The 20,968-nt window shown below is 39.3% G+C and overlaps 1 protein-coding gene across 21 annotated transcripts in view; it reads right to left on the bottom strand.

The window, feature by feature from the left end:
• ptprsa (protein tyrosine phosphatase receptor type Sa) overlaps nt 1–20,968 on the bottom strand; it is a 248,176-nt gene that overhangs the window by 124,784 nt on the left and 102,424 nt on the right. For all 21 annotated transcript variants that reach the window (XM_036007429.1, XM_036007432.1, XM_036007434.1 and 18 more), the window contains one exon: nt 13,428–13,654. In XM_036007429.1, coding sequence (XP_035863322.1) covers nt 13,428–13,524 — 97 coding nt within the window. In that variant the 5' untranslated portion in view covers nt 13,525–13,654. The remainder of the gene's footprint in view (nt 1–13,427; nt 13,655–20,968) is intronic.

Genomic DNA, 20,968 nt, shown 5'->3' with positions numbered 1-20,968 from the left:
TCTTGTTGCACTAAGTCTAACTTAAACTTTAGACAATTTCTACTTATTAGGGGTCCAAGCCCGAGTCTGGAAGAACCAGCAGCAACACAGCAGGGCTGTGGAACCCTATTGTTTTCCTAAGGTTTTTTATTATTTTTCTCCACGTAAAACAGATGCTACAGCCTAAACCATATATGGTGGGGGGGGGGGTGCCGTTTTCAGGACTGGTCCAGATCCCTGCACGGACCTCGGACAAAAAAATGTGCACCACTAGGTGGCGCTATAGCAGAGATATGCGTTTGGCCCTATAACTCCAAAACCGTACATCGCACATAAAAAATACACATATCCACACGTTCCCTGAATTCAGCTGAATCTTGTGATATAGGCCATGCCCATTTCTGCCTAGACTTTTATGCGCGAAAAATCGCAATTTATCGTAAACCTACTTTTTCTAACTCCTCCTAGACCATGCGACCGATCTGCACAAAACTTGGTAGATAGCATCTTCAGACAGACCTGACAAAACGCAAATTACGCATGACCAAATTTGTGTAGCTAGCTACGAAAACACAAACTTTGCCATATCTCGGCCAAAATTAATGTTATCAACCTGAAACTTGTTTGCCATGACCTTCTGGGGTGCTCCACCAAATTGTACGAAAATTGGCCACTAGGGGGCGCTACAACTCCCAAAAGTTTATATCTCATGAACGACTCATCCAATATTTACAAAATGTTTAGGGTATCATCTAGAGCCACTCCTTAGGCCACCCCTACAATGGGGTACTGATTTGTCAAAGTGGCCTATGGGACCCAGGTTTGGATTCACCACTTCACACATGTGAGCAACTTCAAATTTACAGTGTAGATGTAGAATGGTTCATGGATCTCACATACCAAAAAGTACATATATAGACCACTAGGTGGCGCTATAATGACGTAAAACGTGTTTTTGCCTATAACTCCCACATTTCACATCGCACATTTGAAAACCTTACATCCACATTTTCCTTGAATCGAGCTGGATCTGTTGATATAGACCACACCCATTTCCGCTAAGAAGTGTGTTCGCAATATCGCGCAAAACCAACTTTTTCTATCTCCTCCTAGGCCGTGCAACCTATTGACACGAAACTTGGTACATAGCATCTCCAAATGGACCTGACCAACAGTTTTAAAAAGAATTTTGCTACATTAAAGTATGCACAATTTACAACCAAACTAATTCCCGTAGCTAGCCACAAAACACGAACTTTAGCATATCTCGGCCAAATGAATAGGTATCAGAGCATATTGTTTGACATCCCACTCCGAGGCGCTGTACTAAATTTGGTGAGGATCGGCCATTAGGTGGCACTATAATGAACGTAGACGCGTTTTGGCAAATAACTCAATGCATTTAAATGGGAAATTTGCAATGGCAATATCTCGCAGTAAATGCTATCATCACAAAACTTGAGATTATTGTTCGACATGCCACTCTACGGCTCTATACCAGATTTGGTGATGATCAACCTTTAGGGGGCGCCATTATTGAGGTAGAAGCGCTATAGTCAACGTAGACCAGTTTTGGCCCTTTTACTCAATCAATGGGATATTTGCAACAGCAACGTACCGCAGACGATATTTCCCGACATTTGCCTCCCCACCATTTCGCGCGCGCTTCCCGGGTCGTTGGGTGCAACTGGCGCCGGGAGGCTTGGACCCCGTCATAACTGCTTGCAGTTCTAGTTTAAATATGATTTACTTTGAGGATTTTTTAAAAAACTTTCTAAAGGTGTTCAGCGGTAAAACACCAAGTCAAACAGACTATACGTGCACAGAGATGTTGCCGACGTTGAACTACAGCCATGTGGACCTCTGAGGTGTAGAGATTTAACCAGTTTGCAGCAACTGCCTAACTGCTATCCAAAAGACTCAGCGCAGGACGCCAAGCTGCTAGAGCTGCCTGTCAGTCAATCCTGGACCTGATTTAAAACCCTAAAAATCAGCACACAACAGACATACTCACTACCACACACCCCTCCAGGCCTTAACAACCAAGCCACATCAATCAGGACCAATTCTCACAGGCTGCCTGGGCAAGGGCCATCGCTATAGAAACCAAGCCTTTACTCTAAAGCCGTCTTGCTTTGTCTTGTCTGGAGGTTGTCACACGCAATCACTGCCAACAAAGACCAGCAGACTGCTGCAAAAACTTGAACCAGACGAGAGAAAGAAGAGAAAAATAAGTTGGTCAGTCTGTTGCCAATTTTCTGATAGGAAAATTGTTTGCGAGTAAAGATGGAAAATTTGGTGGCATCAACATATTCCAACTTAGAAGATGAACAACTGGGCTAACAATTTTTCTGTCATTTAGTCAACAATATGGTGTCTAATATGAGATCATCTATCATGTAACTAATTTTGTCAGAGGGCAGTACATTTCCATGAAATAGTATCAGCTAAACCTGGCAGCTGTCGAAATCTGTAGTGCCTATTATGAAACAAAAGTAGCAGAACACTTAAAATAGTGCCACTGAAGGGGAAAACCATGTAATACTGTGATTGCGCTGGTGAGGTGTGAATTTCTGAAACTGCTTTAATGTTTGCTTGAAATAAGCATGTTCTGCCAGTCAGGATAACAAAATGTCTGTCTAAACTAATCTCAGCTATAGCCATATTCCACAGGGCATGTTTGGGTCAGGCTCCATTCCTATGTAACCTTTACCATGGCTGTTCAAGCTTAAGGGTTAATGAAACAGTGGCTTTTCCAATTAAAATATGAGGAAGAAAGGCTAATTGGGATTTGCTCTTGGGGCAGCTGGGGTGCCAAGCAGTTGTGAATATAATAATTCTCAAAGCGAGTTTGTGCCGCCTGGACTGTAAAGGCAGTTCACAAAGTGGAAAATTGTCCATCTTGTAACCTCAAATAGTGTCTTAAAATTATATTTGCCTTTCAACAATTTAATAAAAGAGGTAGGATTATTTTGCCTGGTGAATATAAATCAGCTTTTTAGGAAGAAAAATCGGTAACATTACATTATTTAATGCATTAATAAGCATTAATTAACCGTTAATTACAGTTAAATAATGTGTCTAATAAACATTTATTAACAATACTCATGTCTGTTCATGTTAACTAAGGTATTAATTGATGCATTGTTTACCATTAGTTAATGCCTTAACTGACTGTTAATTACAGTTAACTAAGGTGTCTATTTTAACATTAGTTAATGTACTAATAAGCCTAAACTGGAAATAATGGCTAACTAAAGTGTCTATCATTTACAAATGTTGATAATGTTAACTAAGGTATTGATTGATTCATTTTTTAATGGTTTGTAAGATGCTATTTACATTAGTTATTATGGTAATAAGCATTACTTAACAGTTAATCATACAATACTAAACATTAGATAAATGTTGACAAATGTCTCTTGATAACATCAACTAAGGGTTTACTTATTAATTAGGGTATTTCCTAATATTACTAGGTGGTCGATAAAGATGTTTGATAGCATGTATGTCTTAAAGTGCTCATATTATGCTTTCTGGCTTTTTCCCTTTCCTTTATTGTGTTATATATCTTTTTTGTGCACATTATAGGTTTACAAAGTGAAAAAGCCCAAAGTCCACCCCAAAGGCACTTACAATCTCCAATAGAAAACACTGTTCACAAACTGCTCCAAACTGCTCTAGTCCAGCCTATACTTATACGAACGTGTGTCACTTTGTAACCCGTTATAATGCTCGCTTAACTGCTAGCATAGCACGCCCTCATACTCTTACGCTTCTGACTGGGTAGTAGTCCTTACCTAGTCGTCATAGTTGAAAAACGACAGTTTGGAGGGTAAATAGGACATACATAGAACGTCAAAATCACATTGACACCTCTTTCCTCTGCAAATTTCACAATTTGAAACTGCTGCTGAAAACGGGCGAATCTCAACAAAGCTTAAAGTTGACGTCAACTCCTCAACTCCTACCTTATTTGGCTGTAGCCTCTAGTCTTTGTCACGCCCCAACATTTACATAGGCTACACCACTGACCTGAGGTCAGCTTAGTCTTCTGAATCTAGGTCTCGCTGAGCTCAGAAATTTTATACATAGTTCATCTGCTATTTAATTACTAAATTCACTTCTGAGACTTTTTTATACGAGAAATCAACTATGTAGAGGTCAAATATGTGCGGTTGTACAAAAATTGATAGCTAATTGCAAATTTTGTCCGACTGTGTGTCGGAGTTCAGCAGGAGCTCAGCAGGCTAACGTGACAGCGGTCGGTGCTGCCTCGCCGCCCGGCGTGTCATCCTTCACAGACCCCGGCCCGCTGTGAGCTAGATGGATCTCCATCACGGCCAGCAGCCCACGCTCCGTACCCGCGCAAAGTCACCGTTTCTGGGTTACTGGACTACCAAATGCCGAGGCCCTGACGGAGCTCCAGGGCCTGCAGCTCTCTGCTCTCTCTCCCCTTTTCCTGTTAAATGGCCGGTGTGAGTGAGAGCGCGGTCAGCAAGGTTGTTACGCCCGCAATCTCTTACCACACGTTCCAGTTAATCTTATAATGGATATGTGTGTTGAATTATTTAAACAAACGATCGGGGAAATAAATGCCTCTTGTCCGCGAGTGAGCTGGATGGAGCTCTTATCAATGAGAGTTAGCTTGCCTCCTCCTAACGAGACATCTGAAATACACAAAAATGCATTAAATTGAAATCGGACAAAGTGTTAGCTAAGCTTTTTAAGACCTTAGGGTAACTGTGATATACATTAGAGCTTAGATCGGCCCAAAAAATCAAGCCCGAACCTACCCGAGCCTGAGCACGTTGCGTCCGAGACCGGCCCGGCACGACACATTAACTGTAATTATGAGCCCGAGCCCGATTTAAACCCAACAATTTTTAATACGTGGGCCGTTATAACTGACGTTCTCAACTACAATTCAGAGTTGTTTGAACTACAGAAATCTGTTTAGAATAATACAACAAGGACGAAGCATGTAAACTGCGCTGTTTGTTTAGAATGGAACGGATCGCAAGTGGATCCGAATGAAGAAACGTAAAAAAAAAAAAAAGAAACAATGAACAACATATTGTTGTCATTGCCCACGACTTGTTTAAACTGCTTCCATACCTCCGACTTTCCTCCACACTTGCTCAAAGTTAATTCTCCTGTTTTTCTTTTTTTCCTTTACATCTTCAAGCTCCCGGTGTGATGCGTGCGAGAGGAGGAGACTCCGCGCATGAAGTGGTGCATTTTGTAACTGCAGCCTAACTTTTGTAAACATTTGTTACTTTTATATAGCCTATATATATATAGCCTATATATATATATATATATATATATATATATATATATATATACATTTATAATATTTCTGATTATGGCATAGCTTTCTCCCCACCCAAATAGGATAATAAGGTAATGGATAAAAAAAATAAAAATTGCTTGATCAAGGGTCCGGCCCGGGCCGGCCCGAGGATGTGACGGAAAATAACGGCCCGAGCCCGACCCGAGGTCCGGTCGGGCTCGGGCTCGGGCTCGGGCCGAGAATCTAAACTCTAATATACATGCCTTGACGAAATTCAAAGTGTAAATATACTATAGTTATGCCAGCAGCCGGCCAGCTCCGCGGAGCCCCGAGCCCCGGTAGTCCAGTAACCCAGAAACGGTGACTTTGCCCTAGGTATGGAGCAAGCGGGCTGCCGCTGTATCGTCAAACTGTGTGGAGCTCATAAAGTCCGACACGTCTTACCAAATTTGCAATTAGCCATCAATTTTCGTAAAACGGCCCATATTTGAGCTTAATATAGTTGATTTCTCGCATAAAAAAAGTCTCAGAAGTGAATTTAGTAACGAAACATTGCAGTGTCTGAAATATGAGACCTGCTGTCTCGTCTCCAATGTATGTGTATGTGGTTCGCTCAACCAATCAGCGTGCAGCTCATCTAAATATTCATGAGCATACCCTATTTGGAAGAAAAGCTCTCGTTCCAAATAGGACCAAAACACAGGGATACATAAGGGCCCATAAAATAGCAACCGGGACATTTTCAGCCAAATCAGTGTTAAATACCCTATTAGGAGACCTTAAGGAACAGTGTGAAATACCCTATATAATCATTCTATCACCCCATTTAAACCATGTAAACCTATTCTGATATAAACTCTAAATACAATTATGAACCTGAAATGAGCATAATATGAGCACTTAGGTTCACAGCAAAGCCATCTCATTATGAGAAAATGTTTATTTACGGGTTATGGTTGTGCACGTACTTTTGTCCACTATATTTGTCCATCCTCCAACATATGACTTACTTTTGGTAGAGGGTGAGATCAGTGAAAAGACTCCATAGTCTCCATGCAGAGGTTTGCTTGTTCCTTTGTCTTCATGTAGACATTAACTTAAAGCCCAACCTACATACATTATTGTGCATGCTATATAAGCATTACTTAACCACAACTGGTTACTTGATTCATGTATAATAATACTGAATAAGCATAAGTTATTAATGCTCTTTGATAGCCTTATTGTAAAGTTGAGAACATATGCACCTTAACTATCACTCGATTAATGTATAATAATTCTGAATAAGCATTACTAAACCATAACTAAACAGTTAGTAATGCTTTTTGATAGCCTTATTGTAAAGTTGAGAACATATGCACCTTAGGGGCCCTATTTTAACGATCTAAGCGCACGGCGTGAAGCACATGGTGCAGGTGCATTTAGGGCGTGACCAAATCCACTTTTGCTAGTTTGACGGCGGAAAAAAGGGGTCCGTGTGCCGGGTGCATGGTTCAAAAGGGTTGTACTTAGTGTCTTAATTAATTCATAGGTGTGTTTTGGGCGTAACATGCAATAAACCAATCAAAGTGTCATCTCCCATTTCCTTTAAAAGCCATGCGCGTTTTTACCTTGGTGCATTGCTATTATGATGGCGGATTTGCACCGTAATATTTTTATTTGTAATCGTTTGCATGTTTGTGTGCTGCTGCGCTTCCCTGTGTGTGTGTGTGTGTGTGTGTGTAACAAGCATAGTGTGCGTGCACTATGCACGAGCCTAGGCACATTTTATTAATTCGCTGTTAAAATAACAATGAAATGCTGTGCTATTGACTTAAGATCAGGTTTTTGTTGGTCAATGGCATGATAACTTCCCGCTGCCTCAAGATATCAATATGCCAAGAATTCACCTGAACACATCTCACTGTAAGACCAGCACGCCCATGGGCGCAAAGATGGGCGCAGGTGATTTGCTATTTAAACGATGTGGGCGCTGGAGGGGAAATTGACAACTGCGTTGGTCTTAAACTAGCAAAGACACTTGCATCGGGCTTTGCGCTGTGCTGCGCCGGGTGCAAGATAGGGCCCTAACTATCACTTGATAAATGCATAATAGTGCTGCTAAAACATCACTTAACCATAGTTATTAATGCTCTTTGTGAGCAATATTGTAGTAAATGATAGTTAGAAACTGTAGTTAGCTGTTAACTAATGTTAAAATAGACACCTTAGTTAACTGTTATTAACAGTTAGTCAAGGCTTATTACTGCATTAACTAATGGTAAAATAGACACCTTAGTTAACTGTAATTAACAATTAGTTAAGGCCTTAACTAATGGTAAATAATGCATCAATTACTACCTTAGTTAACATGAACAAACACGAACATTGTTTATAAATGTTTATTAGACACCTTATTTAACTGTAATTAATGGTTAATTAATGATTATTAATGCATCAAGTAATGCTAATTAATGTCCCCTAATTGTAACGTGTTAACAAAAAATGTAAGAAATGACATTTTCATGATACGAGTGGAAAGAAAGGCCTAACTTAAAAACAGTATCACATCTTTTAAGACAATTCTCAAAGCAATTGATTTCAACTGCCAATAAATTAAATTATGTTACTTCATTAGGAAATGTATTCACTTGGTTTGAGAAAACAGAGATTTCAGGGACCAGTGGTACATACAATGAGTAAAGATGTGATGTTTTTGTGCAAAGCCTTCCCCATTGCATCATGCAGTTTGCCATGCATGTTGACTGCACTCCAGGCAAACTCGCAGGGCTCAGGCTTTGCAGTCCATGAGGGACTTGTGCCAGGATGTGGGAACCCAGTATAAAATAAGTTCTGGAGTGCGAGTACCTAGAGGTGAAAAACGTTGCCGACCACATTGCTGTCACAGCGAAGCTGCATTTTTAAAAAGAGTGGCAAACTAGTAATTTTCACAAATTGGTCCCATTGAAACCATTGTTGAAGGCTAAGAAAAAAGTAATATCATTCCGCCCATTGGAAGTAAATAGGCTAAATTCCTCAGAGAGAGGGAAGGGGAATTAAGCTTAAGTATGCGTCTGATTTCAAAATGGCAACAGAGCACACAGTGGAGGTGGAATGGGAAGAATTTTGTGTCATTTAGAGACTCACTTGAGGCAATTGATACTTGTTGGCTCATTAAATGAAGAGGACACCTCCAACTGCCAAAGGTGCTATAGGTCTGATCAAAACAAAGGACAAGAATAAAGAAAATTAATTTAAATCCAAGTAAAGCTATATATAAGGAAATGTCTCCACCTGTGCAGTCTGAGGAAGAAGGTATGAAAAATGATCAGACCAACAATCGGCATCGAGGAATATCTTTCTTTGGGTGGAGTTTTACAAACCTTTGAAGATCTAAACTTGTTCATCAAAGCATTGAAGGCATTACAATTTTAAAAGCCACCTTAGTGGTGTGTTGAATTCATCTCTGCTGGCAGAAAAAAAAACACAGAGGGATAGCGCCTTTCACGCACTTCAATCACTCCTATTGTTCTGTCAAACTGAGTTCATATAACATCGCTCAAACTACTGGAGCATGTTACTGAAAAGAGACTGAGAAAGAGAGATAATGGCAAAAAAGAAGAGATATAATGTAAGTATCCCCGAAGCTGTAGATGCAAGCTTGGGGGACAGCTATTTGATCAATTGTACTGACCAAAACTGTGCTTTTAGAGGTACATTTCAATAAAAGAACTTACATTGCCTCAATATTTTCTAATACTATTGCCACAATGTTTTAACTTTCGGAACCAAATTGGAAGTCAATAGGCATCCACTGCATTGTAAGTCAGTTCAATGTGGAGGTTTCTTTTCAACACTGTTTAGCCATCTTGTACGGAAAACATTCATACATGTCCAGCAAGCAAACACTTTGACTGCAGATGCACCCAAAGCTCACACCTGGAGCACATAAATTTTAATTTTGATTAGAGAAAACTGTCGACTTTATAGTGAATACAAAACTGAAGGTTTAGGTCTTTTGAAAGGAATTCTAAAAAGGAGGAAAGATGGTTTATTGCACCACTAAATCAAATTGTTTACCTCTACCATTTGTAAGTGTACAGCTCTGAGAATTCAACCTACAACAACTCTCAGAATGCAGACAGTGCCAACAGGCTACTTGAGGCAGGGACTAACTTGTTTTCTTCTCATTTGAGTGGAAAACTGTAAAAAGTAAAGTATGGGGCCAAACATGCAACAGCAGGATGCACATCAAATTGAATTTGACAGAATTAACTTGACAGTGTTTGGCTCAAATGTAATTTCACTGGAAAAGATAAGGCGTGAGTGAGGGAGAGGGAAAGAGAGACTGAGATGTAGTAAACAAGAACAAGAAAATAACAGCTCCACTAAGGGGCTGCATTTCTTTTTTCCAATTGGCAACTTCAAAGGAATATAAATAATTGAACACCCTCACCCCATCACTGTGAGTTCTGGCCAATTACTATTACGAGTACTTTGCCAAGAATGCTACTGTTGAGGACTCAGAAAGGCCAAAAGAAAAGAGGAGGAATAAGTGAGGCGGAAGTGAAAGGCCAGAAAAGAACGCAAAAAAATAACCTTGTCTCCCTGTCAAAAAAAACACTCTTTCCTCCAGATTACAAACGCTGCTTCTTGTTGCACCTTTATCATCCCCCAAAGGACAACAACAGAAAACAGCTAAAAATTCCCTTGTAGCTTTTAAAGCAGAATATTCAATTAAATTACAGGACTTGTCATACTTGGAATTGTTAAAAGTGGCAGAGCTGTACGTTTGAGCCAAGGTTTGTTAAAGTCATTCTCGGCACCCAAAGGTCTTTGAGTCCGGTGTGTGTGTGTGTGTGTGTGTGTGTGTGTGTGTGTGTGTGTGTGTGTGTGTGTGTGTGTGTGTGTGTGTGCGTGATAAAAAAATAAAAAAAACTAATATTACGAGATGGTATTCATACGTCTAATAACTTCAGTAATTACTTACACTTTCAATATCCACAGAGAAATTTTAATCAGCCTCTGTTACAGTGTCAGAAACACAACTTTTAGGTGTTTGAAGTTAAAAAAAATGAAAGACTGTCTAATATACTGGTTTATATATTTTACTCCTACAACTTTCAGTTGTGTTGGGTCTTTGTTATGTTTAAAGCTTTTTTCTCCTTTAAATCATGACTAAAAAGCACCCTGAGTTGCAATTTTGGATAAATTCTATAGATAGTTGATTTGATTTCCACTTTCAAAATGATTGCCAGTTAATGCCCAATGACAGAAATTAACTTTGATAATGTGTTATGAAAAAAGTAAATAATATACTTGTTGGCAAGTGTTTTGGAGCAAAAAACAAAACAAAACATGGATGCACACATATGGTGATAGCTTGATGGTTTGGTCTTTATCTTTATTGTTACTAGAAAGGTCTCTGGGTGTCTACATTACAAATGTATACATTATTGTTCTTAATTACTGTTATTTATGGACTCTTGGGTGACAGGCAATTGAGCTAAAAGGTCCACACAAACAAAAATATATGAATAGTACATGTTTAGTACTAGTAATAGTACAATTACTTTGGGTTTTTCGTATAAATAAAATAAAAGACACTACCATCTTATTTTATAGCTGTGCTATGACAAAATGTATAGATCTACTTGCTAAATATGTTATAGCCACCTATGACAAAGCTCAGGTGACACCTAACACATAACGCACGTATAATGCAGACTTTACACACACACACACACACACACACACACACACACGTATGTGTGCGCCTGCATGCAAAAATTCCATGCAAACATGCAGATATAAACATGTACACAAACCAGGGAGCCAAGCATTATTACGGTTGGGGTAGCGGATTTATTAAGCCATCTTTATTTCTCTTTTGATTAAAAATGTCTCCTTCTCACTGTGATTTATGAGTTTAAATGGAAGGGATAGAGGGCAGAGAGAGAGAGAGGGAGGGGTGTGAGAGGAAGGAATGACATCATGCTTTCAGCTGGGCTTTTCTGCAAAAGGGTGGCATCCACTGAGTGTGGGTGTGCGTGTTGTGAAAGCCTGGTAAGTGTTGATACGAGGTGGAGGTTGGTGTCTTTGTCCCCCCCCTCCTCAATGCTCTCAGTCCACCAGGTGGAAGTGAATATAATTGGACAACTGCACCACTGGGCTTAGTGTATTCATGTGTGCATGTGCATGTGGGTGTGTCTGTGTGTGTGTGTGTGTGTGTGTGTGTGTGTGTGTGTGTGTGTGTGTGTGTGTGTGTGTGTGTGTGTGTGTGTGTGTGTGTGTGTGTGTGTGTGTGTGCATGTGGGTGTGAAAGACAATCAGAGAGAGCAAAAGAAGGTAGACTGTGAGTGTGTGCATATATTTCCAGACATAATTGTGGGGCAATTCTGTGTGGCCCCAAAAAGAGATGAGACAGAACAGCGGGGAGTGTGTGTGTGTGTGTGTGTGTGTGTGTGTGTGTGTGTGTGTGTGTGTGTGTGTGTGTGTGTGTGTGTCAAGGAGGGGGGTAGACAAGAAAAAAACAAAAAACGTGTGAACATGAGCAAGAGACAATGAGACAGACTGAGAGAGCTCAACAAAAACAGCGATCATATTCATAGGCAGAGCAGACAAAGACTGGCAGATACTGACAGATGGGGATAGAGACCTGCTGTTAGTGTATTTGTAAGTGTGTGTGTGTGTGTGTGTGTGTGTGTGTGTGTGTGTGTGTGTGTGTGTGTGTGTGTGTAAGAGAGAGCGGGCGAGAGAGTGGGGGAAAGCTAATCTCCATCAATGATGAAGCAGACTGCACTGGATGTTATTTAAACCAGTGGGAGCAAACAGAGGCTGTGAATACGTTCAAGTGGAGGTGAAAAACTGAGGTCTAACATAGTGAATCTTCAATTAAACTGAAGACGAGAAGATGCAACAAACTTTGTCTTCATTATGCAACATGTCAAGAGAATGTTTTTGGCCTTTGCTTTCCTCTCACTCTGAAAACGAGTGTGTGGCCTTGCAGTCAGCGAAAAAAAAGGAAGAGAACAAAGACATTTGTTTTACATCTGTCTGAGTGCACTTTCAGATGTTTTCAGCTAGCTGAGTTGAAAGGCACTCAAATTATACTAACAGACAAACAACCATGCAATTAAAAGTAGACAGCTCTGTTGCAACATGAGAAAAATCAAGTCCTTCTCATGTTATCTTGAACCACGAGAACACACTCACTGAATGTCAGAAACTCAGACAAATGAAAAGACAGACGGATGGAACAAGGCAAAAAATGCAATCTCTCTCGCAAATCACCTCAGAAAATCTGGCACGACTCAAATTCCTCAAAATTTCAGTTGGGGCACCTACACTGTGGAGCAGTATGCCTAAAATGTCGCATTGGCTATCTTATCTTGGCTATCATATCTTGCTCACAATTTGTTATTGATTCTTTTTGTTTACAAATTCCTCATTTCATTATGTCTGCAAACTTAATCAAGCTTTGCAGTTTGTTTGCATCTGAATATGGCATCTTGCATTTTGCTAATTTGAGTGCATATAATGTGTATGTATACCTCTTTTAAAAAGCACTTTATTAACTTATAATTATTAACTTACTGTGTTATTTAAGTGCAATATGAAGAAACTATTTTTTTTCTTTTTGCCTTAGCAAATGTTTTACCAAGAGAGGCACAGACGGAGAGGAGGGGGAAGATTAAGGAGGATGATTTATACGGACAGACATCTGTCCAAATGGTAAATATTTTGAGACATCCATTATTTTAAAATGTTCAGTCTTTTCAAAGGGGAACTTGTCCAGCAAGTTACATATCCTTGTAGTCTTTGAGCCTTTGAGCAAAATCATGGAGGCCCTACATGCTCACTCATTATTAAGTATATTGCAAATACAAATGCAGAAGTAAGAATGCCACTTAGGATTACAAGTCAAACCTAGCTCTTAAGATTGTATTGAAATTCTTATTTTCTTAAGGCAGAAGCAGAGACCTCCTATAAACAACAAAACTTTTGGAGATGAAGACAGCCTTTCCAAGATGAGGTATCAACAATTTGAGATAGTAATACATGCCTTTACATGCTCACCAAAAGCAAACTGACAGTAGCAAAAAGCAGCTGAACTATCCCTATGAAAGGCTCCAGGAAGGAAATGTTCTCCAGTCAGAATCTTGATACTTACATAAGGCGTGGGAGCCGGTGAGCAGCAGTGATAGCAGCAGAGTGGTGGCAGGCAGCATGAGCGGCAAGGAGAGGCGAGGGGCACCGCTGGTGGCCATCTTGGCTCTAGTAGGGAAGGGGGGGGGGGCAGGGAGGGGTGGGGTGGGACTGATCTTTGACCTGGCTGGAGAGCCGAGGCCCCAACCGCGCAGGGAAGGTTGGGATCTTCACGCAGGACGGCTTGGCACTCTGCAAAATGACAGGAAGAAAGATGGGGAAAATTAGACATTTTTGTAATTCCCTTTTTTTTTTATCCAAGGGTGGTTGGTTGACATTCATACTGTTTTTCCACAATCCACAATCATAGCTCCAAACACAGACGCAATACATTTTTACGCACATAACAAACATGACTACTTAGCATTTACATTCTGGGACATTGAGGTAAAACAACATAATAGTTTGATTGTTGCAACAGTTCTAGATGGGAGAACAATGCCTAAATAAAATGGTGCCAAACTATATGTATTACTTTTGAGAATTTGACAGGAAACTTGCAGAGAAAAGGTAAAGGACTGCCCATATTATTATTTCATGTATATTCTGTATGTGTGCTGTGTCTGATATTTTGCTGCTGTAACACTGTAATTTCAATAAAAATCTATCTATCTATCTATCTATCTATCTATCTATCTATCTATCTATCTAGACAGGACATTTTGATTTAAAAACAAAACAAAAAACAGACTAGGCCACAAACTGTGCTTTCCACAACCTCTCATTGCTGCTGATAAATGGAAGGAAGGTAAAAGGTTGTCGGTGACGCTACTTGAAGCAAAACGTCACATACCCCAAACCATGTAACCTCCCCATCTCTCAACCAGGGTCCTCTCACATCCCTTAATTAGCAGGGGAGTCACTGTTTTCTTTTTTCTTTTCTTTTTCCTAATTGCTGGATCTTGTCGTTATTTGCTTCTCTCAATGCCTTGTAATTACAAAGGCACCCAATGATATTCCAGGCACCGTCTCTTTGTTTTAGTCAAATTGCCATTAATCCCCCAAGCTACACAGAAGGACTACGGTAGCCTCCCACCACACCCATTCACCCACCCACCCAACCACCCACCCACACACACACCTCTCATTGATGTCTGGTGCAGCACAGAGCCACCACCAAGTGGGTACACATACTCTTTAATTAAAAAGACATGAATAAAGAGATAAAGAAAGAGACGTGAGAGACATCCACGACATGAATTTAATGAGTTTGTCAATTTCTTGATGAAAGCAATGTCTGTGTCAGCAATCGAGCTGTAAACACAAAACTGTTCCTTCTCAGAGGACCCAGATGACAGGACCCAGGTGCATCTGATCTGCTTTAGTGTCCTTGTGCAAGACACTGAATTCCTCTCAGCTGGAGGGATGCTGCTACTCAGCTGAGCCCACACGAGGGGTGAGGGCGACTCTCTAGAAGTGAGATTAATTACCTGCACACTGGGTGGTTAACAGGGCACTATATAGTACAAACTGTGCAGACAGTGTGCAGTTTATTGTGGATGCCCTAAAGCAACTTTTTTTTTTTGGGTAACCTCAAGGTTAAAGATAATATTCTGTCAACAAATGTTTATAGTTTTGAACCATGAAACATCCACTTTCAAACTGTCCCTGAACATTTCATAAAACCCTTGCCTGCTAACTCACTGCGAGTTACTTTTGACACGAGTGTCAGTGTCTGAAATGTGAACTCAATGTCATTTAAAAAAATAGCTTAACTGACTGACGGTTACAATCTCTATCATTCAGATGCAATCAGGATCAGAATTACAGTCTAAGACAGACAACTTTACAGGCAAACTATACCAATGGAATGGAGGGATATACAGTCAGAATTTATAAACTGCCTCCCTTACATAATTATATATATATATATATATATATATATATATATTTTAAAGGTGTGAATCTTCACTGATCTCCTGATTCGATTACAATTATCATGTCAGTGATTTGATTAGATTCGATATCTCAATGCATCACGATGCGCCAAATACATTTTTCTGTTAAACCATATAGGATATTTATTTCATAGCTTTTCAAGCTTCAAAAACAAAACATTGTTCAGTGCTCTAATACTAAATAAATTGGATACATAAAACTACAGCACTGAGCACATGGCACTTCCTGAATGTGCAAAACATAACAGAATATGTAAACAGAAAGGTTGTTAGGCCTGCATTAAATTGTAAACAGAAATAATCGATTACGGCCCGGCATATATATATATATATATATTTTTTTTTTTTTATATATATAAAATTAATAACAATAATATGTTATTTGGAGTAGAAATGAGGGCAACACTGACTAACCCACTATGATGGTACGTCAGCTGTAAAAAAAAAAAAAAAAAAAAAAAAAAACAATCTAAAGAAAAAAAATGAAAATCGCCTTTCTCAAAAAAATGAGTGATTATGTCAGCCATGTCAAGCTGCTAAGTTGTCAGAGGAATTGAAAGGTTAATATACAAAGCTGCTTTACAGGGCTACGTATGTGACTGAGGCCTTGTGGGAGAGGCAGACAACCACAGCTAATTGCAATGTAACCAAGCACCTCAGACAGCAGACATATACAAGCACCCCACTGTTCACAGCTACTGGACCAAGCTCTTCAACTGGCAAAATGAAACAGAAAGATAAATGCAGCAGCAGGCACACTTAAAATAAACCATAAACGCATGCAGCAAACCCCAGTTATGACACAAACACACAGTATACAGCTACTGGCCTCTGAAAACAATCCCATTCTTCACATCTGAACTTCAAACAGAGAAATTCAAGAACGTGCACTTACAAAAACACAAAGGGATAGATCAACAATAGGTCTTTTGTGGCGATGCCATGCCAGAAAAAAAGTGTGTCTTTCAGGAGCTCAGCTCATCTTTCAACACAATACTATACACACACGACCAACATGTGTGTTCTTGCTTGTTCTTCTTTCTTTTTTTTTTCCTTTTTCTTGGCCTGGAGGGCAGGTGATGTCATTAATGAGAACTGAGGGAAATACAGAAACATGAATAGAGAGAATGGGTGGGTATCAAATTATCTAGGAGACCTGAATGATGCCACTATTGTTCTGACTGTAAACACTGGTGGAGGTAGAGGGAATCTTGCCGTGCCTGTGGGGAATTACTCTATCTATGCTCACAAAGTGCCTTGGTTATGATTTATGGCCCTTCCTTTAGGGCATGGCTTTCTATCTCCACCTCTGGTTGCTATACAAACTTCAAAACACAATTACAACAGCTATTGTTGTTGAACGGCCTCACCAAACATAACCTAAGGCCAAGTGCGGGCTCCGGTTCAACCATAGACACTGTCTACACAGCTTAACGCTGCCTTTTCTGAACTGTGAATAAAACAATAAGAATAGATAAAGAAGCATAAAAAGAAGATACATACATGCCTACACATAGTCTTTATGAATCCCTGAGTGATAGGGAAAGGCTAAAACTTCACCAAAGCAAAGTTTTAACCGTAACAGCAAAGGCAACTCTAAACAGAGATGCCAACATGTTGCTGAAGCAACCATTAGCTTAAAAGGAAGATATGATATAAAAAGCACAGCAGTTTGTCCTGCTATTCGCACTTCCATGGGAAAACCTGTCAACTCTGGCTAAAAGTATTCATCACTTTGCCTCTCGAAATGGGCAGAGGAACGAGTATTTAGCATTCTGGCAATGCTATCAGAGAGGCAGATCGATTCATAAACCATTACATCAGCTGGTTCCACTTTATAGGCTGTGATCAAGAGGAAACTGCCAATGGTCATGTGTTGCGTACTTCAATGTTAACTAGGACGACTGCAACAATTTAACTAATTTCTTAGGGAAATCTAGCTAATTAGCAAAAGTTAGTGAATGGTAAGCTTGCACAAGATAAGCATTGGAAAAGTAAAAGCACTACCAACTCATTTGCCACCACTGGCAACAGTAACTTAATACTGTATGCTAACACACCAAACCACCTTTTGCTGACCCGTTGGCCTTTGTAATGAGGGGGGCATCATTATTAGCAGCAATCCTGTGACAACGGAGCTGCATCATCAAATTCTCAGTAGCACAATTTACAGGGCAATGGTATTATAAAGTTGCCCTGTAGTAAAGTACTTAACTTACAACTCCCAAGTGTTACCATAAGAAGATTAGTTGTATGGCAGCAAGAGAGTGTATTTTTCCCAGAAGCTGGTCCACTAAACCAGATACAAAAGGCAAGTGAAAAATGACTTACATTCATCAAGTGCAACCCCAATGGGAAGCCAATGTTGTTCAGTATTTGCTAATATGTAAGTCATACATTACTTTACTTATTAGACATAATTGTAACAAGACTTTCTGCCATCAGGTGGAATTGAAATATTTAACATTTAATACTCAAAACAGCTTTAAGCAAATGCATGTAAATAAATACAATGTGTGCCTGACTGTGACAAAGTCTATCCAATAAATTCTAGGTTATTCCCACTGATGGGCAATGAATATATTTTTAGCTAGAAATATCTTTTTTAATATCTGGCCATCACTCCAGATATTAACCAGTTGCCAGGCTCCAGTAATTACAGCCAAAGACCCAGCACAATTTCAACTGAGTGGTGGCAGTCACAGGGACTCTCACTTTGACATGGTCAAGCTTTAAATTTGGCTCATTTCCCAATGCAATATTGATACTAATGCATTTGAATTACTGAGCTTGAGAAAGGCAGCAAAGGGCAGGGGAGATGGAAATGTGCGCCATAAGAATGAAATGAGAGCAGGACCAAAATATATAAACTGTGGGCATAGACATGCACAGCTACACACATGCCACAATGGGCCAAAAACAATTTAAAAGAACACAGTGAATCCTACAAAGTGAATGAAGGTACAGGTAAGTATTAGGGATAGACCGATCATTTTTGGCAGTTTGCAGATTATCTTTATCGGCATTTTTGCCTGATAACCGATAAAGTTAATTAATTAAAAAGTGCGCTACTTTGGCTCTGTGTCTGTCCCTCTGCTTCAGTTTTGAAAGTTTCTAATTTAATAAATAAGTGCTTAAAGCATTTTTAAAAAGTTTTGGATTTTGTAACGTTCCAAAATCTTAATTTTGACTTAAAGATTTTTATTTTCACTGTGAATGTATATCGGTTCCAAATAACGTTTATCGGTTTCATTAACTACTAATAATCGATATTGGCCTTGAAAAAACAGTATCGGTCGATCCCTTCTAAGTATACAGTATCATTTCGAGATGAGACTAGTGACTTTAATACACCAAGATATTTCCCTCCACTCATACACACCGTACTGTTACAGACAGCTCTTCCCACACTGCAAATATGTGAAGTTGTATTTGTGAGGAGAAAAACAACTACTTATGACCTGAGGGACCACATTAAAAATCCCTTTTAGGAGGTGAACAGTAAGCCCACTACACACACACACACACACACACACACACACACACACACACAGTTAAAACACCCTCAATTTAGTTGGGCTTGATGATCAAAACTGTTTTTGATGTCTAGAACTTCAAAAAGAATAATATTTTATCTTTGTCTAGTCGGAAAAAAACAAAGTTGGACAGGACTTTATGCAGGAGTACATTTTTCATGCATTGATGCATTGTTTGGTTTCTAGAGTGTGTGTGTCAACAACATCTACATTTTGGCTCCAGGACTCTCTGGCAGGCCCTGTTTACAGTGACTCCCTGCTGCAGCCGGGGCAGGGAAGTTGTTAATTCTCCAAGGATGGGTATTGGTCCCTCTACCCTGTGAGCAACTTTGAGGAGGTTGTAGCAAATTGCCTTAAACCATCTGTCTAATGTCATGCAAGAGTAAAGTATTTATTTTTAGAAAATCCAATTTCTAAAACATTATTTCCCAGGTTACAAAACAAAACAAAAAATATCTTAAAACTACTGCACAAAAACAACATCTGATTATTTCACATTTGATAAATGTTGTAAGAACAAGTTTTTTTGCCTATTAAGAACAGTACAGAATCAGGTTGAGTGGTGCTGGTAGCTCAGTGTGGCCTCTGCAAAGACAAAGGTCAATCTACCACAAAAGGCTGCTTAAGTTTGATTCACTTTCTATGAGATTAAACCTTCTGGGACTTAAGCAGCTAATGTGAATGAAATGTCCAGCCAAAGACAATTATGATTAACAATTATGATTAACTATTATTTCTATTAAGAGCACACAGGTCGTGTGAAATGAGCTGAGGCCTATATAGATAGAGTTTTTACAATGGGAAAATTATTTGCAACAAGGGCCACTAATAACTAAACATCAGTGTTCTTGTTTAATCCAGCCTACAACAAAAGCCTGACCGAGGTCTTTAAATTACTCTAAAATATAACTAATGCCACTTACGTGAGGGCCAGTTTGGCAAATCTAACTCATTTTTAAATCAAAGTTAGTAATTACTTAGGGAATATATGTAAAGGCTACTGGTAGCCAGCTAATATAGAAGCGCAGTGTTCTGACTTTCCAAACTGCGCAAGAGCAGCCTGGTTGCTGTGTAATTTTATGTGTATGTATATGTATATGTATATGTATATGTGTATGTTTCAGGCAAGCAACACTTGCTCCAGTCTCCACATCTGGAAAATTGGGCAAAATTATACAGCGCTGCAGTTGTTCTAATAACTAAAAGGTGTGGTAATTGTATCTCACAATGCAGCATTCCCCCCAAAAAAGGGTATATGTGGGGGGAAAAACAAACAGTCTGAACTCCACTTAAAAATCAGATCAATTTAATCTTCTAAGACAATATTGTGTAGATTTAAAAAATGTTTTGGTTAACATTAAATCCACAAGAATGACATGAAATCACTCCCTCATCGATTTTTGATTTAAAAGACAACAACAATGAGTCAATTGTGCTGTTTTCTGTTGTAGGACGATGGAAAAATACAAATTTTCGAGCAAATGCTGCCTTGTTGATGGCCTCCTCTAAACTCTGCTATCTGCTGTTTATGTTCAGCCTTCAGCCCATCTCTCTGGCAGCAATCTTTTACCTTAGATGAAGTTTTAATGCGTCAGCCACAAGTTACAGGCTTTTACCTCAACCACTTTACTGCCATTCATTGATTCATACCATTCAGAAGACCAACAACACACATATGTAAGATGCAGGTCCATTTAGTGTGCCGGCGTGTGTCCATTGTAGTATGTGTTATGACTAGGTTATTTGTATGTTGTATGTATAGGTTTGTGCTTGTGTATTTATGCCTCTGTAAACAATTTTGTCCATGTGTAAGTTTGTGTAAGTATGTATTTATACATGTATGAGACATAACATGTATTTTTGTTTGCATAAATATGTACATATAGTACTTTCTATTTCAAGTAGTTTGTATTTGCATATGGGTGCAGTTGAGTTTTATAGTTTTTTGCTTTTTATGTGTGCATTTGGCATATACCGTAAGTATGTAATAATTTAGAGTGAACTTATTTATGTGCCCATATATTTATGTATGCATGTTTGAGAGAAGCAGAGATATACAGACACACACACAG

The sequence above is a fragment of the Sander lucioperca genome, chromosome 11, assembly GCF_008315115.2.
Source record: "Sander lucioperca isolate FBNREF2018 chromosome 11, SLUC_FBN_1.2, whole genome shotgun sequence".
Lineage (NCBI taxonomy): Eukaryota > Metazoa > Chordata > Actinopteri > Perciformes > Percidae > Sander > Sander lucioperca.
The sequence above is the reverse complement of the archived record's forward strand: the minus strand, read 5'-3'. Positions and strand labels throughout refer to the sequence as shown.